The 27,316-nt window shown below is 55.2% G+C and overlaps 1 protein-coding gene across 4 annotated transcripts; it reads right to left on the reverse strand.

The window, feature by feature from the left end:
- Positions 1-27,316, reverse strand: LOC116958324 (thioredoxin domain-containing protein 9). 4 transcript variants are annotated; one of them, XM_032980880.2, is made up of 6 exons: positions 27,224-27,316; positions 24,404-24,428; positions 22,919-23,085; positions 16,053-16,171; positions 6,992-7,264; positions 1-3,036 (listed from the first exon to the last, which is right to left on the reverse strand). In XM_032980880.2, the coding sequence occupies exons 2-6, from the start codon at positions 24,426-24,428 to the stop codon at positions 2,904-2,906; spliced, it is 717 nt and encodes a 238-aa protein (XP_032836771.2). In that variant the 5' UTR covers positions 27,224-27,316; the 3' UTR covers positions 1-2,903. The 4 variants fall into 4 exon arrangements, with proteins under 4 accessions (XP_032836771.2, XP_032836769.2, XP_032836767.2 ...); XM_032980878.2 differs by lacking the exon at positions 24,404-24,428 and having other exon boundaries at positions 1-3,033; positions 22,919-23,116; positions 27,224-27,298; XM_032980876.2 differs by lacking the exon at positions 24,404-24,428 and having other exon boundaries at positions 22,919-23,116; positions 27,224-27,294.

The following is a 27,316-nucleotide window of genomic DNA, read 5'->3' on the forward strand; positions in this document are numbered from 1 at the left end:
TTAATTCTCCACTTGTATTCGTGCCTTTGTCGAAACAGGGTGGTGGAGGGGTTTTACGACACAACGCTGGGATCTGGACCCTGGGGGGGGGGGGGAGGGGCGACCTGCATGCAGACTTAGTTCTGAGTCGGTCTGAGTGAGTCTGAGTGAGTGAGTGAGTCTGAGTGAGTTAGTCTGAGTGAGTCCCAGTGAGTGAGTCAGTCTGAGTGAGTGAGGGAGTAGTGAATGAGTGAGTGGGTGAGTGAGAGAGTGAGTGAGTGAGTGGGTGGTGAGTGGGTGAGCGAGTGGGTGAGTGAGTGAGAAAGTGAGTGAGTGAGTGGTGAGTGGGTGAGCGAGTGGGTGAGTGGGTGAGTGAGTGGGTGAGTGAGTGGGTGGTGAGTGGGTGGTGAGTGGGTGAGCGAGTGGGTGAGTGGGTGAGTGAGTGGGTGAGTGAGTGGGTGGGTGAGTGGGTGAGTGAGTGGGTGAGTGAGTGGGTGAGTGGGTGGTGAGTGGGTGGTGAGTGGGTGAGCGAGTGGGTGAGTGAGTGGGTGAGTGAGTGGGTGGTGAGTGGGTGAGCGAGTGAGTGAGTGGGTGGTGAGTGGGTGAGCGAGTGGGTGAGTGGGTGAGTGAGTGGGTGGTGAATGGGTGGTGAGTGGGTGAGCGGGTGAGTGGTGAGCGGGTGAGTGATGAGTGGGTGAGCGAGTGAGTGGGCGAGTGGGTGAGCGGATGGGTGGTGAGCGGGTGGGTGAGTGAGTGGGTGAGTGAGTGGGTCAGTCTGAGTGAGTGAGTCAGTCTGAGTGAGTGAGTCAGTCTGAGTGAGTCAATCCGAGTGAGTCAGTCTGAGTGAGTCAGTCAGTCTGCGTGAGTGAGTCTGAGTGAGTGAGTGAGTCTGAGTGAGTCAGTCTGAGTGAGTCAGTCTGAGTGAGTGAGTCAGTCCGAGTGAGTCAGTCTGAGTGAGTCAGTTTGAGTGAGTCAGTCTGAGTGAGTGAGTGAGTCTGAGTGAGTGAGTCTGAGTGAGTGAGTCAGTCTGAGTGAGTGAGCCAGTTTGAGTCAGTCTGAGTGAGTGAGTGAGTCAGTCGGAGTGAGTGAGTGAGTCAGTCTGAGTGAGTCTAAGTGAGTGAGTGAGTCAGTCCGAGTGAGTCAGTCCAAGTGAGTCAGTCCGAGTGAGTCAGTCAGTCTGAGTGAGTGAGTCTGAGTGAGTGAGTCAGTCTGAGTGAGTGAGTCAGTCTGAGTGAGTGAGCCAGTTTGAGTCAGTCTGAGTGAGTGAGTGAGTCAGTCGGAGTGAGTGAGTGAGTGAGTCTGAGTGAGTCTAAGTGAGTGAGTGAGTCAGTCCGAGTGAGTCAGTCCAAGTGAGTCAGTCCGAGTGAGTCAGTCAGTCTGAGTGAGTCTGAGTGAGTGAGTCAGTCTGAGTGAGTGAGTCAGTCCGAGTGAGTCAGTCCAAGTGAGTCAGTCCGAGTGAGTCAGTCAGTCTGAGTGAGTGAGTCTGAGTGAGTGAGTCAGTCTGAGTGAGTGAGTCAGTCCGAGTGAGTCAGTCTGAGTGAGTGAGTTTGAGTGAGTCAGTCTGAGTGAGTGAGTCAGTCTGAGTGAGTCAGTGAATCTGAGTGAGTGAGTGAGTCTGAGTGAGTCTGAGTCCGAGTCAGTCCGAGTGAGTCAGTCTAAGTGAGTGAGTCAGTCTGAGTGAGTGAGTCAGTCTGAGTGAGTGAGTCTGAGTGAGTCTGAGTGAGTCAGTCTGAGTGAGTCTGAGTGAGTCTGAGTGAGTGAGTCTGAGTGAGTGAGTCTGAGTGAGTCAGTCTGAGTGAGTGAGTCTGAGTGAGTCTGAGTGAGTCTGAGTGAGTCTGAGTGAGTGAGTGAGTCTGAGTGAGTGAGTGAGTCTGAGTGAGTGAGTCAGAGTGAGTGAGTCAGAGTGAGTGAGTCTGAGTGAGTGAGTCAGTCTGAGTGAGTCAGTCTGAGTGAGTGAGTCAGTCCGAGTGAGTCAGTCCGAGTGAGTCTGAGTGAGTGAGTCTGAGTGAGTGAGTCTGAATGAGTGAGTGAGTCTGAGTGAGTGAGTCTGAGTGAGTCAGTCTGAGTGAGTGAGTCTGAGTGAGTGAGTCTGAGTGAGTCTGAGTGAGTCAGTCTGAGTGAGTCTGAGTGAGTCAGTCCAAGTGAGTCAGTCTGAGTGAGTGAGTGAGTCAGTCTGAGTGAGTGAGTCAGTCTGAGTGAGTGAGTCAGTCTGAGTGAGTGAGTCTGAGTGAATGAGTCTGAGTGAGTCAGTCTGAGTGAGTGAGTTTGAGCGAGTCTGAGTGAGTGAGTCTGAGTGAGTCAGTCTGAGTGAGTGAGTCTGAGTGAGTGAGTCTGAGTGAGTCTGAGTGAGTGAGTCTGAGTGAGTCTGAGTGAGTGAGTCAGTCTGAGTGAGTCTGAGTGAGTGAGTCTGAGTGAGTCTGAGTGAGTCTGAGTGAGTGAGTCTGAGTGAGTGAGTCTGAGTGAGTGAGTCTGAGTGAGTCTGAGTGAGTGAGTCTGAGTGAGTGAGTCTGAGTGAGTCTGAGTGAATGAGTCTGAGTGAGTCAGTCTGAGTGAGTGAGTCTGAGCGAGTCTGAGTGAGTGAGTCTGAGTGAGTCAGTCTGAGTGAGTGAGTCTGAGTGAGTCTGAGTGAGTGAGTCTGAGTGAGTCTGAGTGAATGAGTCTGAGTGAGTCAGTCTGAGTGAGTGAGTCAGTCCGAGTGAGTCAGTCTGAGTGAGTGAGTGAGTCAGTCTGAGTGAGTGAGTCTGAGTGAGTCTGAGTGAGTCTGAGTGAGTGAGTCTGAGTGAGTGAGTCTGAGTGAGTCTGAGTGAATGAGTCTGAGTGAGTCAGTCTGAGTGAGTGAGTCTGAGCGAGTCTGAGTGAGTCAGTCTGAGTGAGTCTGAGTGAGTCCGAGTGAGTCAGTCTGAGTCTGAGTCAGTCTGAGTGAGTCAGTCTGAGTCTGAGTCAGCGGTGTTGCGGTGTTGTGCCCGGATCGACGTCTTCTTGGCAGCGTGGGTGAAGGTGGTGCGTGGGGGGTGGGCACCACCACCACTGCCTGGGGGGTCTCCAGCAGCATCACTGCTGCACACACAGAGACACACACAGAGACACACACAGAGACACACACAGAGACACAGTCACACACAGAGACACACACAGAGACACACAGTGACACACACAGAGACACACAGTGACACACACACACACAGAGACACACACGGAGACACACACACACAGAGACACACACAGAGACACACACAGAGACACACACAGAGACACACAGTGACACACACAGTGACACACACACACAGAGACACACACACAGAGACACACACAGTGACACACACAGTGACACACACAGAGACACACACAGAGAGACACACACAGAGACACACACACAGAGACACACACAGAGACACACACAGAGACACACACACAGAGACACACAGAGACACACACAGAGACACATACAGTGACACACACAGAGACACACACAGAGACACGCACAGAGACACACACAGAGATACACACAGAGACACACAGAGACACACACAGAGACACACACACACAGAGACACACACAGAGACACACACAGTCACACAACAACAACCGCCATTCGCCACTAAGTGGCGGTGACGTCACCACGACGCTTGTGCCAGGCTATGTGCACCGTGAGGCCACGTGAAGTGTCGAACGCCCGCTGGCAGGAGGTCACGGGGCAGACCCAGGTGCCACGGGTCGACTGACTGAGATGGCTGGCTGATGCGCCACCTGTGCCCCCTACTGTGCCAACCTGCTGTGCTTTAGCCACCCGGCGCTCCGCTCGTTGTTGTGAGCGTCGCTCCTCCGCCCTCCGTTGTTGTTGGAGGGCGACTGCCTCCAACTGCCCAGTAGCGTCCTTCACGAGCCTCCTCCACAGAGGCCGATCTTGACACCGCTGGTACCGGTCATCGGCAAGTTCACTCAGCTCCACGTCCTCCTGTACCACATCACTCCATCTCTTCTCTAGCCCGTGCCGCGCCCGTTTAGCCCCCTCGATCCGGCCGAACAAAAGCTGTTTCGGCATGCGGTGGCTGGGCATGCGGGCTACATGACCCAGCCAACGCAGCCTTGCCTGCTGGAGGAGCTCACCGATGGGACCGTGCCCAGATCTTTCAAGGATTTGTGAGCTCCTCACACAATCCAGTCTGGTTAAACCCAGGATGGATTGTAGGCAGGCCAGCCTAAATGTTTCTAACCGGCGAAGATGTTCCATTAGGGGGGTCCACGTTTCGCAAGCGTAGAGAAGGGAGGGAATGACCGTGGCCGAGAAGACCTGAAGCTTAATGCGGAGTGACAGACCAGGTAGCTTCCACACAGCGTTACGCAACCGATGAAAAGATATTGCCGCTCGACTGATTCGGAGTGAGACCTCTGCTGTTAAACTGGAGCCGGTCATAAGCACACTGCCCAGGTATGGGAAACTCTCCACTCTCTCCACAACTGCCCCATCATTGATTGGGAGTTGTGGGGGTGGAGTGTCCGATGGTACAAAATACCCAGGCAGGTGCTTAGTTTTTGTGGGGCTGATGGTAAGGCCCCACCTCTTAGTGGCACGCTCCAGTCTCAGCAGCAGCATCTCCAACTCCTCCCCTGAATGAGCAGCTATTACCAAATCATCGGCATACATAATGTGGTTGAGCAATAGGGAGCCATCCCTTGACTGCACCCGGGCATCGATCAGCCTCCCATTATATCTGCACCAAATGGAGATTCCCCCGGTACAGCTATTGAAGGCTTCACGAACTACGTGGTCAAAATAGATGTTAAATAATGTGGGAGCCAGAGGACATCCCTGTCGCACCCCAAGGTGTACAGGGAATGGCTCTGACTCCCGGCCACGTAGTTTTACCCGGGCCCGCTCACCATCATGAAGGTCCTTAATGATCGTGAGCAGAGGGTCAGGGACTCCGAAAGCACGAAGAACGACCCAGAGCCTAGGCCTACTGATGGTATCATAGTGCCTTGACCAGGTCAATAAAGCAGAGACGTAGGTCTTGCTGGAATTCCCTACACCTCTGCTGTAGCAGACGGACAGAAAACATGGCATCCGTGCATGCCCGCCCCGGTCTGAAACCGCGTTGGGGCTCCGCAAGCCTCTCCTCAGCGTGCCTGGCGAAGGCGATGCCGAATAATCCTCGCCGCTGAGAATGATGCGCGTTGTGTGATGACGCCTTATCCGCACCAAGGCATTCCCCTTTCACAATCCCCGCGGGCCCAGGCACTTGTGTCCGTGCAAACAGACGCCACGCGCCTCTAGATTTGAAGCCTTCGTGACTGCTAGGATCCACACCATTGGGTAAAGTCACCACGTAGTAGGTAAAAAAAATAAAACAACAAAAATCACACAACGTTTCGGCCACAACGCAAGCGGCCTTCATCAGGCGAAGGGGACCAGGCTGTCTGGAGGAAAGCGGAAAGACGCCCGCCCGCCCGCCCGCCCGCCCGCCCCTTCCCCTCGGCATTTCGCTCGGGAGATCGTCTCTGATCGGACAACGTGACGTCCCGCACAGATCTCGCACACAGCCACGCACTCAGAAAGGGGGGGTGGTTGGTGGCGGGGTGGCTTCTTCGGGACCAATAACACCGTGAGACAAAATACAGATTTCGACTTAAAAGCTTTCGTGACTGCAGGGATCCATGCCGTTGGTTCCGTCGGTAAAGCGGCCACCGAGCGAAAAGCCTGCGGTAGAAGCCTCTTCAAATCTTCGACGTGGGATGTTGCAGATATGATGGGGGGGGGCGCCTGTCGCTTTCACTCAACCAGCCCGGAATCACCTCCTCCTCCTCCTCCTCCAGCCAGGCTCTCTGGGGAGGTCTGCACCGTGTACCCCAACGTAGCCGTTGCGGCTGTGTGAGCCACAGTCCCGTACATCGTCAGCTCCCCCCCCCGCCCCGCCCCCTCAGCAAAAACCAGCCGCAAGCGACGGGGAAATCCTCGCTTGAAACTATCCTCGGCTGGCTGAGACCGTGCCACTGCGGGTTTGAATCTCGGTGGGGGGGGGGGGGGGGGGGTGCCCTGGGTGTACACCCACCACCGGAGTGGCAGAGTGGCAGGCGCATCTGACAGGTGACAGATCAGCTCCACGGAAGGTCCCTGGTGTCCAAGAGACGTCGGCCCGCATCATCATCCGCTGCTCCGTCGCTACGCAGCCCGGCAGATTTTCTCGCTTGGTACCCGGCGAGCAGTCCACAGCGATGTTGTGTGGATGATGCGCCGGTGCCGGAACAGCGTGTCGGCATATTTTGCAAGCACGTGGGCCGCACAGCGAGACGTGCCTTCAATGGGCGTCCCTGCTGCCACAGGCGCTAGTTAAAGTGGCCCCCTCGGGATGGGGTCGTCAGGTTGGGCGACATCAATGCCCGAGTGGTTCATGAGGCGGACACCTGGGTTGGACGCCATCAGGAAGGCATGGGAGGAATCGGCTCGATAATAACCGTCACCGCCACCACCGCCGCCAACACCACCGCCACCGCCATCACTATCGCCGCCGCCGCTGCCACCGCCGCCGCCATCACCACCACCACCAACACTACCGCCACCATCATCACCACCACCACCGCCATTACCACCACCGCCACCACCAACACCACCGCCACCACCACCACCTCCATTACCACCACCACTGCCACCAACAACACCAACACCACCAACACCACCGCCACCATCATCACCACCACCACCACCACAACAACCACCACCACCACCACTGCAACCACAACAACCACCACCGCCGCCACCACCACCACCACCGCCACCACCACCACCACCGCCACCACCATCACCACCATCACCACCACCATCACCACCACCACCACAATCACCACCACAACAACCACCACCACCACCACCACCACAACCACCGCCACCACCACCACCACCACCACCGCCACCACCACCACCACCACCATCATCACCCACCACCACCACCACCATCACCACCACCACCACCACCATCACCACCACCATCACCACCACCACCGCCGCCCCCCACACCTCCGGAAGATGGCCCCGGCTGCGGCGAGCCGTCGCTCCAACTCCGCCGCGCTGAGCTGGGGGCTGGGCCTGGCCCCGTTGGCTCCGCCCATCTCGGCGACTCCGATGACGTAGTCGGAGATGGCTCCGCCCCTCACCACGGCGACGGTGGGCACGGCGCGGAGGCGGAGCCGGGTGCTCAGGAAGGGCGCCCGGCTCACGTCCAGGCGCAGGAAGCGAGTCTCAAGGTGGAGCGGAGCCATCTTGGCCAGCTGGCCGTCTACCACCTCACAGCTTCAGGGGGGAGATAGAGGGGGGAGATAGAGGGGAGATAGAGAGGGGAGATAAGAGGGGGGAGATAGAGAGGGGAGATAGAGAGGGGAGATAGAGAGGGGGAGATACACAGAGGCAGAGAGAGAATCTCAGAGTCTCAAGGTGCAGCGGAGCCATCTTGGCCAGCTGGCCGTCCACCACCTCACAGCTTCAGGGGGGAGATAGAGGGGGGAGATAGAGGGGAGATAGAGAGGGGAGATAGAGAGGGGAGATAGAGAGGGGGAGATACACAGAGGCAGAGAGAGAATCTCAGAGTCTCAAGGTGCAGCGGAGCCATCTTGGCCAGCTGGCCGTCCACCACCTCACAGCTTCAGGGGGGAGATAGAGGGGGAGATAGAGGGGGAGATAGAGAGGGGAGATAGAGAGGGGAGATAGAGGGGGGGAGATACACAGAGGCAGAGAGAGAATCTCAGAGTCTCAAGGTGGAGCGGAGCCATCTTGGCCAGCTGGCCGTCCACCACCTCACAGCTTCAGGGGGGAGACACAGAGGGAGATAGAGGGGAGATAGAGGGGGAGATAGAGAGGGGAGATACACAGAGGCAGAGAGAGAATCTCAGAGTCTCAAGGTGGAGCGGAGCCATCTTGGCCAGCTGGCCGTCCACTACCTCACAGCTTCAGGGGGGAGACACAGTGGGGGGGAGATAGAGGGGAGATAGAGGGGGGAGATAGAGAGGGGAGATACACAGAGGCAGAGAGAGAATCTCAGAGTCTCAAGGTGGAGCGGAGCCATCTTGGCCAGCTGGCCGTCCACCACCTCACAGCTTCAGGGGGGAGACACAGAGGGAGATAGAGGGGAGATAGAGGGGGAGATAGAGAGGGGAGATACACAGAGGCAGAGAGAGAATCTCAGAGTCTCAAGGTGGAGCGGAGCCATCTTGGCCAGCTGGCCGTCCACCACCTCACAGCTTCAGGGGGGAGACACAGTGGGGGGAGATAGAGGGGAGATAGAGGGGGAGATAGAGAGGGGAGATACACAGAGGCAGAGAGAGAATCTCAGAGTCTCAAGGTGGAGCGGAGCCATCTTGGCCAGCTGGCCGTCCACCACCTCACAGCTTCAGGGGGGAGACACAGTGGGGGGGAGATAGAGGGGAGATAGAGAGGGGAGATAAGAGGGGGGAGATACACAGAGGCAGAGAGAGAATCTCAGAGTCTCAAGGTGCAGCGGAGCCATCTTGGCCAGCTGGCCGTCTACCACCTCACAGCTTCAGGGGGGAGATAGAGAGGGGAGATAGAGGGGGAGATAGAGAGGGGAGATACACAGAGGCAGAGAGAGAATCTCAGAGTCTCAAGGTGGAGCGGAGCCATCTTGGCCAGCTGGCCGTCTACCACCTCACAGCTTCAGGGGGGAGATAGAGGGGGGCGATAGAGGGGGAGATAGAGAGGGGAGATACACAGAGGCAGAGAGAGAATCTCAGAGTCTCAAGGTGCAGCGGAGCCATCTTGGCCAGCTGGCCGTCCACCACCTCACAGCTTCAGGGGGGAGATAGAAGGGGGAGATAGAGGGGGGGAGATAGAGAGGGGGAGATACACAGAGGCAGAGAGAGAATCTCAGAGTCTCAAGGTGCAGCGGAGCCATCTTGGCCAGCTGGCCGTCCACCACCTCACAGCTGGGGTGGGGAGATAGAGAGGGGAGATAGAGAGGGGAGATAGAGGGGGGAGATACACAGAGGCAGAGAGAGAATCTCAGAGTCTCAAGGTGGAGCGGAGCCATCTTGGCCAGCTGGCCGTCTACCACCTCGCAGCTTCAGGGGGGAGATAGAGGGGGAGATAGAGGGGGAGATAGAGAGGGGAGATAGAGAGGGGAGATAGAGGGGGGGAGATACACAGAGGCAGAGAGAGAATCTCAGAGTCTCAAGGTGGAGCGGAGCCATCTTGGCCAGCTGGCCGTCCACCACCTCACAGCTTCAGGGGGGAGACACAGAGGGAGATAGAGGGGAGATAGAGGGGGAGATAGAGAGGGGAGATACACAGAGGCAGAGAGAGAATCTCAGAGTCTCAAGGTGGAGCGGAGCCATCTTGGCCAGCTGGCCGTCCACCACCTCACAGCTTCAGGGGGGAGACACAGTGGGGGGGAGATAGAGGGGAGATAGAGGGGGAGATAGAGAGGGGAGATACACAGAGGCAGAGAGAGAATCTCAGAGTCTCAAGGTGGAGCGGAGCCATCTTGGCCAGCTGGCCGTCCACCACCTCACAGCTTCAGGGGGGAGACACAGAGGGAGATAGAGGGGAGATAGAGGGGGAGATAGAGAGGGGAGATACACAGAGGCAGAGAGAGAATCTCAGAGTCTCAAGGTGGAGCGGAGCCATCTTGGCCAGCTGGCCGTCCACCACCTCACAGCTTCAGGGGGGAGACACAGTGGGGGGGAGATAGAGGGGAGATAGAGGGGGAGATAGAGAGGGGAGATACACAGAGGCAGAGAGAGAATCTCAGAGTCTCAAGGTGGAGCGGAGCCATCTTGGCCAGCTGGCCGTCCACCACCTCACAGCTTCAGGGGGGAGACACAGTGGGGGGGAGATAGAGGGGAGATAGAGAGGGGAGATAAGAGGGGGGAGATACACAGAGGCAGAGAGAGAATCTCAGAGTCTCAAGGTGCAGCGGAGCCATCTTGGCCAGCTGGCCGTCTACCACCTCACAGCTTCAGGGGGGAGATAGAGGGGGGAGATAGAGGGGGAGATAGAGAGGGGAGATACACAGAGGCAGAGAGAGAATCAAAGAGTCTCAAGGTGCAGCGGAGCCATCTTGGCCAGCTGGCCGTCCACCACCTCACAGCTGGGGTGGGGAGATAGAGAGGGGAGATAGAGAGGGGAGATAGAGGGGGGAGATACACAGAGGCAGAGAGAGAATCTCAGAGTCTCAAGGTGGAGCGGAGCCATCTTGGCCAGCTGGCCGTCTACCACCTCGCAGCTTCAGGGGGGAGATAGAGGGGGAGATAGAGAGGGGAGATAGAGAGGGGAGATAGAGAGGGGAGATAGAGGGGGGGAGATACACAGAGGCAGAGAGAGAATCTCAGAGTCTCAAGGTGGAGCGGAGCCATCTTGGCCAGCTGGCCGTCCACCACCTCACAGCTTCAGGGGGGAGACACAGAGGGAGATAGAGGGGAGATAGAGGGGGAGATAGAGAGGGGAGATACACAGAGGCAGAGAGAGAATCTCAGAGTCTCAAGGTGGAGCGGAGCCATCTTGGCCAGCTGGCCGTCCACCACCTCACAGCTTCAGGGGGGAGACACAGTGGGGGGGAGATAGAGGGGAGATAGAGGGGGAGATAGAGAGGGGAGATACACAGAGGCAGAGAGAGAATCTCAGAGTCTCAAGGTGGAGCGGAGCCATCTTGGCCAGCTGGCCGTCCACCACCTCACAGCTTCAGGGGGGAGACACAGTGGGGGGGAGATAGAGGGGAGATAGAGGGGAGATAGAGAGGGGAGATAAGAGGGGGGAGATACACAGAGGCAGAGAGAGAATCTCAGAGTCTCAAGGTGCAGCGGAGCCATCTTGGCCAGCTGGCCGTCTACCACCTCACAGCTTCAGGGGGGAGATAGAGAGGGGAGATAGAGGGGGAGATAGAGAGGGGAGATACACAGAGGCAGAGAGAGAATCTCAGAGTCTCAAGGTGGAGCGGAGCCATCTTGGCCAGCTGGCCGTCTACCACCTCACAGCTTCAGGGGGGAGATAGAGGGGGGAGATAGAGGGGGAGATAGAGAGGGGAGATACACAGAGGCAGAGAGAGAATCTCAGAGTCTCAAGGTGCAGCGGAGCCATCTTGGCCAGCTGGCCGTCCACCACCTCACAGCTGGGGTGGGGAGATAGAGAGGGGAGATAGAGGGGGGAGATAGAGAGGGGAGATAGAGAGGGGAGATAGAGGGGGGGAGATACACAGAGGCAGAGAGAGAATCTCAGAGTCTCAAGGTGGAGCGGAGCCATCTTGGCCAGCTGGCCGTCCACCACCTCACAGCTTCAGGGGGGAGACACAGAGGGAGATAGAGGGGAGATAGAGGGGGAGATAGAGAGGGGAGATACACAGAGGCAGAGAGAGAATCTCAGAGTCTCAAGGTGGAGCGGAGCCATCTTGGCCAGCTGGCCGTCCACTACCTCACAGCTTCAGGGGGGAGACACAGTGGGGGGGAGATAGAGGGGAGATAGAGGGGGAGATAGAGAGGGGAGATACACAGAGGCAGAGAGAGAATCTCAGAGTCTCAAGGTGGAGCGGAGCCATCTTGGCCAGCTGGCCGTCCACCACCTCACAGCTTCAGGGGGGAGACACAGAGGGAGATAGAGGGGAGATAGAGGGGGAGATAGAGAGGGGAGATACACAGAGGCAGAGAGAGAATCTCAGAGTCTCAAGGTGGAGCGGAGCCATCTTGGCCAGCTGGCCGTCCACCACCTCACAGCTTCAGGGGGGAGACACAGTGGGGGGGAGATAGAGGGGAGATAGAGGGGGAGATAGAGAGGGGAGATACACAGAGGCAGAGAGAGAATCTCAGAGTCTCAAGGTGGAGCGGAGCCATCTTGGCCAGCTGGCCGTCCACCACCTCACAGCTTCAGGGGGGAGACACAGTGGGGGGGAGATAGAGGGGAGATAGAGAGGGGAGATAAGAGGGGGGAGATACACAGAGGCAGAGAGAGAATCTCAGAGTCTCAAGGTGCAGCGGAGCCATCTTGGCCAGCTGGCCGTCTACCACCTCACAGCTTCAGGGGGGAGATAGAGAGGGGAGATAGAGGGGGAGATAGAGAGGGGAGATACACAGAGGCAGAGAGAGAATCTCAGAGTCTCAAGGTGCAGCGGAGCCATCTTGGCCAGCTGGCCGTCTACCACCTCACAGCTTCAGGGGGGAGATAGAGGGGGGAGATAGAGGGGGAGATAGAGAGGGGAGATACACAGAGGCAGAGAGAGAATCTCAGAGTCTCAAGGTGCAGCAGAGCCATCTTGGCCAGCTGGCCGTCCACCACCTCACAGCTGGGGTGGGGAGATAGAGAGGGGAGATAGAGAGGGGAGATAGAGGGGGAGATAGAGGGGGGAGATACACAGAGGCAGAGAGAGAATCTCAGAGTCTCAAGGTGGAGCGGAGCCATCTTGGCCAGCTGGCCGTCCACCACCTCACAGCTTCAGGGGGGAGACACAGAGGGAGATAGAGGGGAGATAGAGGGGGAGATAGAGAGGGGAGATACACAGAGGCAGAGAGAGAATCTCAGAGTCTCAAGGTGGAGCGGAGCCATCTTGGCCAGCTGGCCGTCCACCACCTCACAGCTTCAGGGGGGAGACACAGTGGGGGGGAGATAGAGGGGAGATAGAGGGGGAGATAGAGAGGGGAGATACACAGAGGCAGAGAGAGAATCTCAGAGTCTCAAGGTGCAGCGGAGCCATCTTGGCCAGCTGGCCGTCCACCACCTCACAGCTTCAGGGGGGAGACACAGTGGGGGGGAGATAGAGGGGAGATAGAGAGGGGAGATAAGAGGGGGGAGATACACAGAGGCAGAGAGAGAATCTCAGAGTCTCAAGGTGCAGCGGAGCCATCTTGGCCAGCTGGCCGTCTACCACCTCACAGCTTCAGGGGGGAGATAGAGAGGGGAGATAGAGGGGGAGATAGAGAGGGGAGATAGAGAGGGGGAGATAGAGGGGGAGATAGAGAGGGGAGATACACAGAGGCAGAGAGAGAATCTCAGAGTCTCAAGGTGCAGCGGAGCCATCTTGGCCAGCTGGCCGTCTACCACCTCACAGCTTCAGGGGGGAGATAGAGGGGGGAGATAGAGAGGGGGAGATAGAGGGGGGAGATAGAGGGGGAGATAGAGAGGGGAGATAGAGGGGGGAGATAGAGAGGGGAGATAGAGGGGGGAGATAGAGAGGGGGAGATACACAGAGGCAGAGAGAGAATCAAAGAGTCTCAAGGTGCAGCGGAGCCATCTTGGCCAGCTGGCCGTCCACCACCTCACAGCTGGGGTGGGGAGATAGAGGGGGAGATAGAGAGGGAGATAGAGAGGGGGGAGATGGAGGGGGGAGATACACAGAGGCAGAGAGAGAATCTCAGAGTCTCAAGGTGGAGCGGAGCCATCTTGGCCAGCTGGCCGTCTACCACCTCACAGCTTCAGGGGGGAGATAGAGGGGGAGATAGAGAGGGGAGATAGAGAGGGGAGATAGAGAGGGGGGAGATAGAGAGGGGAGATAGAGGGGGGGAGATAGAGAGGGAGATAGAGGGGGAGATAGAGAGGGGAGATACACAGAGGCAGAGAGAGAATCTCAGAGTCTCAAGGTGCAGCGGAGCCATCTTGGCCAGCTGGCCGTCTACCACCTCACAGCTTCAGGGGGGAGATAGAGAGGGGGAGATAGAGAGGGGAGATAGAGGGGGGGAGATAGAGAGGGGAGATAGAGGGGGGGAGATAGAGAGGGGAGATACACAGAGGCAGAGAGAGAATCTCAGAGTCTCAAGGTGGAGCGGAGCCATCTTGGCCAGCTGGCCGTCTACCACCTCACAGCTTCAGAGGGGGAGATAGAGGGGGAGATAGAGAGGGGGGAGATAGAGAGGGGAGATAGAGAGGGGAGATAGAGAGGGGAGATAAAGGGGGGAGATACACAGAGGCAGAGAGAGAATCTCAGAGTCTCAAGGTGCAGCGGAGCCATCTTGGCCAGCTGGCCGTCCACCACCTCGCAGCTTCAGGGGGGAGATAGAGGGGGAGATAGAGAGGGGAGATAGAGAGGGGGGAGATAGAGGGGGAGATAGAGAGGGGAGATACACAGAGGCAGAGAGAGAATCTCAGAGTCTCAAGGTGGAGCGGAGCCATCTTGGCCAGCTGGCCGTCCACCACCTCGCAGCTTCAGGGGGGAGATAGAAGGGGGGGGAGATAGAGGGGGAGATAGAGAGGGGGAGATACACAGAGGCAGAGAGAGAATCTCAGAGTCTCAAGGTGCAGCGGAGCCATCTTGGCCAGCTGGCCGTCTACCACCTCACAGCTTCAGGGGGGAGATAGAGGGGGGAGATAGAGAGGGGGAGATAGAGAGGGGAGATAGAGGGGGGGAGATAGAGAGGGGAGATAGAGGGGGGGAGATAGAGAGGGGAGATACACAGAGGCAGAGAGAGAATCTCAGAGTCTCAAGGTGCAGCGGAGCCATCTTGGCCAGCTGGCCGTCCACCACCTCACAGCTTCAGGGGGGAGATAGAGGGGGGAGATAGAGAGGGGAGATAGAGAGGGGAGATAGAGAGGGGGAGATACACAGAGGCAGAGAGAGAATCTCAGAGTCTCAAGGTGGAGCGGAGCCATCTTGGCCAGCTGGCCGTCTACCACCTCGCAGCTTCAGGGGGGAGATAGAGGGGGGGAGATAGAGAGGGGAGATAGAGAGGGGAGATAGAGAGGGGAGATAGAGGGGGGAGATAGAGGGGGGAGATAGAGAGGGGAGATAGAGAGGGGGAGATAGAGAGGGGAGATAGAGGGGGGAGATAGAGGGGGGAGATAGAGAGGGGAGATAGAGAGGGGAGATAGAGAGGGGAGATAGAGAGGGGAGATAGAGAGGGGAGATAGAGAGGGAGATAGAGAGGGGGAGAGACACAGAGGCAGAGAGAGAATCTCAGAGTCTCAAGGTGCAGCGGAGCCATCTTGGCCAGCTGGCCGTCTACCACCTCACAGCTTCAGGGGGGAGATAGAGGGGGGAGATAGAGGGGGAGATAGAGGGAGAGACACAGATACAGGGGGGTGGGAGATAGAGGTGGAGATGGAGGGGTAGTAATGGGGTGGTGAGGGAGTAGTGAATGAGTGAGTGGGTGGGTGAGTGAGAGAGAGAGTGAGTGAGTGAGAGGGTGAGTAGGTGAGTGGGTGAGTGGGTGAGTGAGTGAGTGGGTGAGTGAGTAGGTGAGTGAGTGAGTGGGTGAGTGAGTGAGTGGGTGAGTGAGTGAGTGGGTGAGTGAGTGAGTGAGAGAGTGAGTGAGAGGGTGAGTGAGTGAGTGAGAGAGTGAGAGAGTGAGTGGGTGAGTGGGTGAGTGAGTGTGTGAGTGGGTGAGTGAGTAAGTGAGTGAGTGAGTGAGAGAGTGAGTGAGTGGGTGAGTGAGCGAGTGGGTGAGTGAGTGAGTAAGAGAGTGAGTAAGTGAGTGAGTGAGCGAGTGGGCGAGTGGGTGAGAGAGTGAGTGGGTGCGTGAGTGAGTGAGTAAGTGAGTGTGTGAGTGACTGAGTGAGTGAGTGACTGAGTGAGTGAGTGAGTGACTGAGTGAGTGAGTGAGTAAGTGAGTGACTGAGTGAGTGAGTGAGTGACTGAGTGAGTGAGTAAGTGAGTGACTGAGTGAGTGAGTGTGTGAGTGGGTGAGTGAGTGAGTAAGTGAGTGACTGAGTGGGTGAGTAAGTGAGTGAGTGTGTGAGTGGGTGAGTGAGTGAGTGGGTGAGTGAGTGAGTAAGTGAGTGACTGAGTGAGTGAGTGAGTAAGTGAGTGACTGAGTGAGTGAGTGTGTGAGTGGGTGAGTGAGTGAGTAAGTGAGTGACTGAGTGGGTGAGTGAGTGAGTGAGTGTGTGAGTGGGTGAGTGAGTGAGTGGGTGAGTGAGTGAGTAAGTGAGTGACTGAGTGAGTGGGTGAGTGAGTGAGTGGGTGAGTGAGTGAGTGGGTGAGTGAGTGAGTGAGTGTGTGAGTGGGTGAGTGAGTGAGTGAGAGAGTGAGTGGGTGGTGAGCGGGTGAGTGAGTGAGTGAGTGTGTGAGTGAGTAAGTGAGTGACTGAGTGGGTGAGTAGGTGAGTGGGTGAGTGAGTGAGTGAGTGGGTGGTGAGCGGGTGGTGAGCGTTACCGCTGGGTGGAGTCCTTGTAGAAGTGACACACCACTCGGGGTGAGCGTTTGCATTCGCTGAAGAACGCCTTCTCGTCGGCAATGTCACTGTACACACCATGTCCAAGTGACCGCCACTCCTGCAACACGCACACAGACAGACACACAGTGACACACACACAGTGACACACACACAGTGACACACACACAGACACACACAGTGACACACACACAGTGACACACACACAGTGACACACACACACAGACACACACACACAGTGACACACAGTGACACACACACAGTGTCACACACACAGTGACACACACACAGTGTCACACACACAGTCACACACACACAATGACACACACACAGTGACACACACAGTGACACACACAGTGACACACACACAGTGACACACACAGTGACACACACAGTGACACACACACACAGACACACACACACACACAGACACACACACACACAGACACACACACAGACACACAGTGTTACACACACACACAGTGACACACACACACAGTGACACACACACACAGTGTTACACACACACACAGTGTTACACACACACACAGTGTTACACACACACAGTGACACACACACAGTGTTACACACACACACACAGTGACACACACACACAGTGTTACACACACACACACAGTGTTACACACACACAGTGACACACACACACAGTGTTACACACACACAGTGACACACACACACAGTGTTACACACACACACACAGTGTTACACACACACACAGTGACACACACACACAGTGACACACACATAGTGTCACACACACAGATACACACACAGTGACACACACACACAGACACACACACAGTGTTACACACACACACACACAGTGTTACACACACACACAGTGTTACACACACACACAGTGACACACACAGTGACACACACACACAGTGACACGCACACACAGTGACACACAGTGACACACACACAGACACACACACAGTGACACACACACACAGTGACACACACAGTGACACACACACAGTGACACACACAGTGACACACACAGTGACACACACAGTGACACACACACACAGTGACACACACACAGTGACACACACACAGTGACACACACAGACACACACACACACAGTGACACGCACAGTGACACGCACAGTGACACAGACACAGTGACACACACACAGTGACACACACACAGTGACACACACAGTGACACACACACAGTGACACACACACAGTGACACACACAGTGACACACACAGTGACACACAGTGACACACACACAGTGACACACACAGTGACACACACACAGTGACACACACAGAGACACACACACAGTGATACACACAGTGACACAACAGTGACACACACACAGTGACACACACAGAGACACACACAGTGACACACACAGAGACACACACAGTGACACACACAAACACACAGTGACACACACAGACACACACACACACAGTGACACACACACACAGACACACACACAGACACACACAGTGACACACACAGTGACACACACAGTGACACACACAGTGACACACACACACAGACACACACAGACACACACACACCTACACACACACAGACACACAAACCTACACACACACACCTACACACACACACATACAGACACACACCTACACACACACACCTACACACACACAGACACACACACACCTACACACACACACCTACACACACAGACACACACAGACACACACACACACACACCTACACACACACAGACACACACCTACACACACACAGACACACACACCTACACACACACACACCTACGCACACACACCTACACACACAGACACACACAGACACTCACACACACAGACACACACACCTACACACACACAGACACACACCTACACACACACAGACACACACACCTACACACACACACCTACACAGACACACCTACACACACACACACCTACACACCTACACAGACACACCTACACACACACACACCTACACACACACACAGACACACACACACCTACACACACACCTACACACACACACACACACCTACACACACACACACCTACACACACACCTACACACACACACACATACACACACACAAACACACCCACAGACACACACACACCTACACACACACACAGACACACACACACACACCTACACACACACACACACCTACACACACACACACACCTACACACACACACACAGACACACACACACACACACCTACACACCTACACACACACACACCTACACACACACACACCTACACACACACACCTACACACCCACACACACCTACACACACACACACCTACACACACACACATACACACACACACACCTACACACAGACACACACACCTACACCCACACACACAGACACACAGTGACACACACAGACACACACCTACACACACACACCTACACACACACACACACCTACACACACACACACACCTACACACACACACACACACAGACACACAGTGACACACACAGACACACACCTACACACACACACCTACACACACACCTATACACACACACACCTACACACACACACCTACACACACACACCTACACACACACACACAGACACACAGTGACACACACAGACACACACCTACACACACACACCTACACACACACCTACACACACACCTACACACACACACCTACACACAACAACAACAACCGCCATTCGCCACTAAGTGGCGGTGACGTCACCACGACGCTTGTGCCAGGCTATGTGCACCCTGAGGCCACGTGAAGTGTCGAACGCCCGCTGGCAGGAGGTCACGGGGCAGACCCAGGTGCCACGGGTCGACTGACTGAGATGACTGGCTGATGCACCACCTGTGCCCCCTACTGTGCCAACCTGCTGTGCTTTAGCCACCCGGCGCTCCGCTCGCTGTTGTGAGCGTCGCTCCTCCGCCCTCCGTTGTTGTTGGAGGGCGACTGCCTCCAACTGCCCAGTAGCATCCTTCACGAGCCTCCTCCACAGAGGCCGATCTTGACACCGCTGGTACCAGTCATCGGCAAGTCCACTCAGCTCCACGTCCTCCTGTACCACATCACTCCATCTCTTCTCTAGCCCGTGCCGCGCCCGCTTAGCCCCCTCAATCCGGCCAAACAAAAGCTGTTTCGGCATGCGGTGGCTGGGCATGCGGGCTACATGACCCAGCCATCGCAGCCTTGCCTGCCGGAGGAGCTCACCGATGGGACCCTGCCCAGATCTTTCAAGGATTTGTGAGCTCCTCACACAATCCAGTCTGGTTAAACCCAGGATGGATCGTAGGCAGGCCAGCCTAAATGTTTCTAACCGGCGAAGATGTTCCATTAGGGGGGTCCACGTTTCGCAAGCGTAGAGAAGGGAGGGAATGACCGTGGCCGAGAAGACCTGAAGCTTAGTGCGGAGCGACAGACCAGGTAGCTTCCACACAGCGTTACGCAACCGATGAAAAGATATTGCCGCTCGACTGATTCGGAGTGAGACCTCTGCTGTTAAACTGGAGCCAGTCATAAGCACACTGCCCAGGTATGGGAAACTCTCCACTCTGCCCCATCACCGATTGGGAGTTGTGGGGGTGGAGTGTCCGATGGTACAAAATACCCAGGCAGGTGCTTAGTTTTGGTGGGGCTGATGGTAAGGCCCCACCTCTTAGTGGCACGCTCCAGTCTCAGCAGCAGCGTCTCCAACTCCTCCTCTGACTGAGCAGCTATTACCAAGTCATCAGCATACATAACGTGGTTGAGCAATAGGGAGCCATCCCTTGACCGCACCCGGGCATCGATTAGCCTCCCATTATATCTGTACCATATGGAGATTCCCCCGGTACAGCTATTGAAGGCTTCACGAACTACGTGGTCAAAATAGATGTTAAATAATGTGGGAGCCAGAGGACATCCCTGTCGCACCCCAAGGTGTACAGGGAATGGCTCTGACTCCCGGCCACGTAGTTTTACCCGGGCCCGCTCACCATCATGAAGGTCCTTAATGATCGTGAGCAGAGGGTCAGGTCCTCCAAAAGCACGAAGAACGACCCAGAGCCCAGGCCTACTGATGGTATCATAGGCCTTGACCAGGTCAATAAAGCAGAGATGTAGGTCTTGTTGGAATTCCCTACACCTCTGCTGTAGCAGACGGACAGAAAATATGGCATCTGTGCAGGACCGCCCTTTCCTGAAACCGCATTGGGGCTCCGCAAGCCTCTCCTCAGCGTGCCTGGCAAGGCGATGCTGAATAATCCTTGCCAGGACCTTTCCCGGCACACTGAGGAGTGAGATGCCCCTGTAGTTGTTACAGTCTGTGCGGTCCCCCTTCTTAAAAAGGGGGACCACCAGGGCATCCTTCCAATCCTGCGGAACCCGTCCAGTGGTCCAGACTGTTGTTATGATGTTATATAGGGCAGTCTGTGCACAAACGCCACCCTCCCTCAGCATTTCGCTTGGGAGATCATCTCTGCCCGCTGCCTTTCCTGGTCTCAGACTCCGGATCGCCTTCAATACTTCCTCAGCAGATGGCACCTCAGCCAGCCACTCACAGGGGGTGACTTCATCCAATATTTGAGGCACCGCAGCCTCAGCAGGGTCATCCTCACTTTGTGCCACGATGTTTTCCTGGCTGAGGGATTTTCCCTCCCCCAGGACCTCACAGAAATGCTCAGCAAATCTGCGAACCTGTTCCTGGGGGTCGGAAATTGGATCACCGTTTTTTCCCCTAATGATGGTAATAGGTGTGGCGCTGCAGGTTACTTTTTTGATGGAGTTAAATAGAGATTTGTGATCACGGGCCACTGAGGCAGACTCCATCTCCTCAGCAACCCGCGACCACCACCCATCCTTGCAGCGCCTCACGGCTCTCCGAACCTCCGAGCGAAGGCTGCGGTAAGCCTCCTCATTCTCTGACGTGGGATTCTGTAGCCGATGACAGTGGGCCTGTCGCTTTTTCTCAACCATCGTGAACAACTCCTCTGTCATCCAGGGTGTCTGGGGAGGTCTGGACCGCGTACCCAAAGCAGCCATTGCAGCTGCATGAGTCACAGTCCTAAACCTCGCCCATTTACCCTCGACATCAGGAGGAGTCGGGGACGATGCCAATCCCAGCCGCAAGCGATGATGAAATTCTCGCTTGCAACTTTCATCAGATAACTGAGACCAGGCCACTTTAGGTTGGAATGGGGTCCTGGGTGTACACCCACCACCGGAGTGGAAGAATGGCAGGCGCATCTTACAGATGACTAGTCGATGGTCAGAGGGCAGATCAGCTCCACGGTAGGTCCTGGTGTCAAGGACATGGGCTCGCATTCGCTGGTCCGTCACTATGTAGTCCAGCAGATGTTCTTGCTTGGACCCGGCATGCATCCATGATGTTGTGTGGATGCGCCGATGCCGGAACAGCGTGTTGGTAATTACAAGCCCATGGGCTGCACAAAAATCTAGCAGCCTCCTACCGTTGTTATTGAGCTGATCTGGCCCATGCCCTCCAATCACTCCAGACCAGGTGCCAGTATCATGACCAACTCGGGCATTGAAGTCACCCAACATGATGACTCTATCCCGAGGGGCCACTTTAGCCAGCACCTGTGACAGGAGGTCATAGAAGGCATCTGACTCATCGGCTTTGCCTGCATCCCTCCACGGATGTTCATCTTCGGTGGGGGCATAAGTAACCACGACCACCATTCCTCGCCTCCGGTTGATGGGAAGGCGAGCCCAAAGTAGCCTGGGGCTTACAGCTTCCCACACCTCACCGCCACGCTCCCACGCCCCCTTCATTCTTTTGTTCAAAAGAAGACCCACACCCTGTTGTTTGGCAGTCTGCTGCCCCGAGTAGAGGACTGTCCACCCCTCATGGTGGCAGGAGCCAGAGCCGGTCCACCGGACCTCCTGAATGCCGCATAGATCCAGGCGGTACCGGTCCAGCTCCCGACAGAGGAGTGGCAGCCTCTCCTCTGCAGTGAGCGTTCGAACATTCCACGTGGCCAACCGTAGTGGCTTTTCGTTGTTTCTGGAGTAGCCCCGAGGGTAGGTATTCAATCTCCTGGCTCCGCCAATTGGGGTTTGGCCAGGAGACGTCATAGACGCCTGGCCCCCCGGGGCCTCCGGCACAAGCTTAGTTGTTACATATTTCAGTTTAATTCGTAGTTTCGTGGTAATTAATTGAAGGTGGAGGGGTTACCAGCCCCTCGCACCCGTCCAGAGCCCCCGTTTAGCCCCTGTGGTGGACACATATGCCATGAGGGGAGGAGCCAATCAAAATTGGATCTCCCCCCACAGCGCTGTCCACGACAGAGTTGCCCGTCCGGCACAGCGAGGAGGTAGGGGGTTGTTTTGCACACCTACACACACACACACAGACAGACACACACAGACACACAGACACACACACATACACACATACACACACACACACACCTACACACACACCTACACACACACACACACCTACACACACACACAGTGACACACACACACACACCTACACACACACAGACACACACACACACCTACACACACACATACACCTACACACATACACCTACACACACACACACCTACACACACACCTACACATACACCTCCACATACACCTACACACACAGATACACACACACACACACACCTACACAAGGACACACACCTACACACACACAGACACACACAGACACACACACCTACACACACCTACACACACACCCACACCTACACACACACACCTACACACACACCTACACACACACACACCTACACACACACCTACACACACACACAGTGACACCTACACACACACACAGTGACACACACACACATACACACACACCTACACCTACACACAGAGTCCGCCCACCTGCTGCTGCTGCTGCGCCTTCTTGAGGGCCTGCAGGCGCCTCTCGCGCAGCGCCTCCATCTCCTCCTCCCCCATCTCGTCCATCTGCCGGATGGCGCTGTCCACCCGCTCCTCCACGGCCACCGCCACTTCCAGCAGCTGCTTCTCCAGCGCCGACACGGCGCCACCTCCACCTCCTCCTCCATTCACGTCAGACATCTAAACACCCACAGTCAGGGGAGGGTGAGCCTAAACTTTACACAACCACCACCACCATCACCACCATCAACATCACCACCACCACAACCACCACAACCACTTCCAGCAGCTGCTTCTCCAGCGCCGACACGGCGCCTCCTCCTTCGTTCACGTCAGACATCTAAACACCCGCAGTCAGGGGAGGGTGAGCCTAAACTTTACACAACCACCACCACCATCACCACCATCAACATCACCACCACCACAACCACCATCACCACCATCAACATCAACATCACCACCACCACAACCACCACAACCACCACCGCCACTTCCAGCAGCTGCTTCTCCAGCGCCGACACGGCGCCTCCTCCTCCTCCTCCTCCTCCTTCTCCTCCTCCATTCACGTCAGACATCTAAACACCCACAGTCATGTAGGGGTGGTGTGCCTAAACTTTACACAACCACCATCACCACCAGCACCACCACCACAACCACCACAACCACCACAACCACTTCCAGCAGCTGCTTCTCCAGCGCCGACACGGCGCCACCTCCTCCACCTCCTCCTCCATTCACGTCCGACATCTAAACACCCACAGTGAGGGGAGGGTGAGCCTAAACTTTACACAACCACCACCATCACCACCACCACCACCACAACCACCATCACCACCATCACCACCATCAACATCACCACCACCACAGCCACCGCCACCACCAGCAGCTGCTTCTCCAGCGCCGACACGGCGCCTCCTCCTCCTCCTCCTCCATTCACGTCAGACATCTAAACACCCGCAGTCATGTAGGGGTGGTGTGCCTACACTTTACACAACCACCACCACCACAACCACCATCACCACCAGCACCACCACAACCACCATCACCACCATCACCACCATCAACATCACCACCACCACAACCACCACAACCACCACAACCACTTCCAGCAGCTGCTTCTCCAGCGCCGACACGGAGCCTCCTCCTCCTCCATTCACGTCAGACATCTAAACACCCACAGTGAGGGGAGGGTGGTGTGCCTACACTTTACACAACCACCACCACCACTACCACCACCACAACCACCACCACAACCACCATCACCACCATCAACATCACCACCACCACAACCACCAGCAGCTGCTTCTCCAGCGCCGACACGGCGCCACCTCCTCCTCCTCCATTCACGTCAGACATCTAAACACCCACAGTCATGTAGGGGTGGTGTGCCTACACTTTACACAACCACCACCACCACCACAACCACCGCCACCACCAGCAGCTGCTTCTCCAGCGCCGACACGGCACCTCCTCCTTCGTTCACGTCCGACATCTAAACACCCGCAGTAAGGGGAGGGTGTGCCTACACTTTACACAACCACCATCACCACCACAACCACCACCACAACCACCACCATCAACATCACCACCAACACCACCACAACCACCACAAACACCACCACCACCACCACAACCACCACCACCAACAACCGCCATTCGCCACTAAGTGGCGGTGACGTCACCACGACGCTTGTGCCAGGCTATGTACACCCTGAGGCCACGTGAAGTGTCGAACGCCCGCTGGCAGGAGGTCACGGGGCAGACCCAGGTGCCACGGGTCGACTGACTGAGATGACTGGCTGATGCACCACCTGTGCCCCCTACTGTGCCAACCTGCTGTGCTTTAGCCACCCGGCACTCCGCTCGTTGTTGTGAGCGTCGCTCCTCCGCCCTCCGTTGTTGTTGGAGGGCGACTGCCTCCAACTGCCCAGTAGCGTCCTTCACGAACCTCCTCCACAGAGGCCGATCTGGTACCGGTCATCGGCAAGTCCACTCAGCTCCACGTCCTCCTGTACCACATCACTCCATCTCTTCTCTAGCCCGTGCCGCGCCCGCTTAGCCCCCTCAATCCGGCCGAACAAAAGCTGTTTCGGCATGCGGTGGCTGGGCATGCGGGCTACATGACCCAGCCATCGCAGCCTTGCCCGCCGGAGGAGCTCACCGATGGGACCTTGCCCAGATCTTTCAAGGATTTGTGAGCTCCTTACACAATCCAGTCTGGTTAAACCCAGGATGGATCGTAGGCAGGCCAGCCTAAATGTTTCTAACCGGCGAAGATGTTCCATTAGGGGGGTCCACGTTTCGCAAGCGTAGAGAAGGGAGGGAATGACCGTGGCCGAGAAGACCTGAAGCTTAGTGCGGAGCGACAGACCAGGTAGCTTCCACACAGCGTTACGCAACCGATGAAAAGATATTGCCGCTCGACTGATTCGGAGTGAGACCTCTGCTGTTAAACTGGAGCCGGTCATAAGCACACTGCCCAGGTATGGGAAACTCTCCACTCTCTCCACATCTGCCCCATCACCGATTGGGAGTTGTGGGGGTGGAGTGTCCGATGGTACAAAATACCCAGGCAGGTGCTTAGTTTTGGTGGGGCTGATGGTAAGGCCCCATCTCTTAGTGGCACGCTCCAGTCTCAGCAGCAGCGTCTCCAACTCCTCCTCTGACTGAGCAGCTATTACCAAATCATCAGCATACATAACGTGGTTGAGCAATAGGGAGCCATCCCTTGACCGCACCCGGGCATCGATCAGCCTCCCATTATATCTGTACCATATGGAGATTCCCCCGGTACAGCTATTGAAGGCTTCACGAACTACGTGGTCAAAATAGATGTTAAATAATGTGGGAGCCTGAGGACATCCCTGTCGCACCCCAAGGTGTACAGGGAATGGCTGAAGGTCCTTAATGATCGTGAGCAGAGGGTCAGGGACTCTAAAAGCACGACGAACAACCCAGAGCCCAGGCCTACTGATGGTATCATAGGCCTTGACCAGGTCAATAAAGTAGAGATGTAGGTCTTGTTGGAATTCCCTACACATGTGCTGTAGCAGACGGACAGAAAATATGGCATCTGTGCAGGACCGCCCTTTCCTGAAACCGCATTGGGGCTCCGCAAGCCTCTCCTCAGCGTGCCTGGCAAGGCGATGCTGAATAATCCTTGCCAGGACCTTTCCCGGCACACTGAGGAGTGAGATGCCCCTGTAGTTGTTACAGTCTGTACCGTCCCCCTTCACCACCATCACCACCACCACCAACACCATCACCACCACCTCCATCACGACCACCACCATCACCACCACAACAAGAGGTTGCTATAACAATGTTAAAACAATTACATCTTAATCACGTTTTTGTTTAAATTCAAGAGGTTGTTGTTATAACAATGATAAAACAATAACGTCTTAATTAATCACGTTTTTTTATTATAATCAAGAGGTTGTTGTTATAACAATGTTAAAACAATAAAGTCTTAATTAATCACGTGTTTTTATTATAATCAAGAGGTTGTTATAACGTTAAAACAATAGTCTTAATCGCGTTTTTAAAAATTATAATCAAGAGGTTGTTATAATGTTAAAACAATAAAGTCTTAATAAATCACGTTTTTTATTATAATAATCAAGAGGTTGTTGTCATAACAATGTAAAAACAATAAAGTATTAATCACGTTTTTTTATTCTAAGAGTTTGTTGTTATAACAATGTTAAAACAATTACGCCTTAATCACGTTTTTGTTTATAATCAAGAGGTTATAACAATGTTAAAACAATTACGCCTTAATCACGTTTTTGTTTATAATCAAGAGGTTGTTATAACAGCGTAAAAAGAAATTGGTCTTAATTAATGTCACCTTGTTTGTTTATGATCAAGAAGTTTGTTATAACAATGTTTAAAAAGAAAAACATATATTTACGCCTTCGTTAATCGCACACGCCTATTTTTTCGGTTTATTACAATAAAAAAAAGTTTGTTATAACACCGTTAAAGAAACACATTTTTAAAAATTAATTTGCGTTAAGGTTTAAATGTTTAAGAATGAAAGTCGCGGCCTAGTCGATTGAATGAAGCCTGCTAGACAAAAAAGCCGCTCACTGCGTAAGATAAAAAAACAACCTCCTATTATTCCGCCTTTCTCTTTGTTTACATGGCAAAATAAAACAAAAAAAACCCCAGCCTGACAGCGACTTTAACGAGCGGATGGTAATTGACTTTTTAAAATTTAAAAATAGAAAAAATATTAAAAGAGTTAAAACGCCTCAGAAGGGCCCAACACTGCCCACTCACCTTGCTAAGCCTGAGGCCTACCGTTGCTAAGGGAGGAGGGGGGGGGTGGTTGCTATTGTGACGCGATTGGCTGCGGTTCTCGCCACGTGATCT

This window comes from Petromyzon marinus, assembly GCF_048934315.1.
Source record: "Petromyzon marinus isolate PM22_M1 ecotype Great Lakes invasive population chromosome 76 unlocalized genomic scaffold, UKy_Petmar_22M1.pri1.0 chr76_unloc.2, whole genome shotgun sequence".
NCBI classification, from domain to species: domain Eukaryota; kingdom Metazoa; phylum Chordata; class Hyperoartia; order Petromyzontiformes; family Petromyzontidae; genus Petromyzon; species Petromyzon marinus.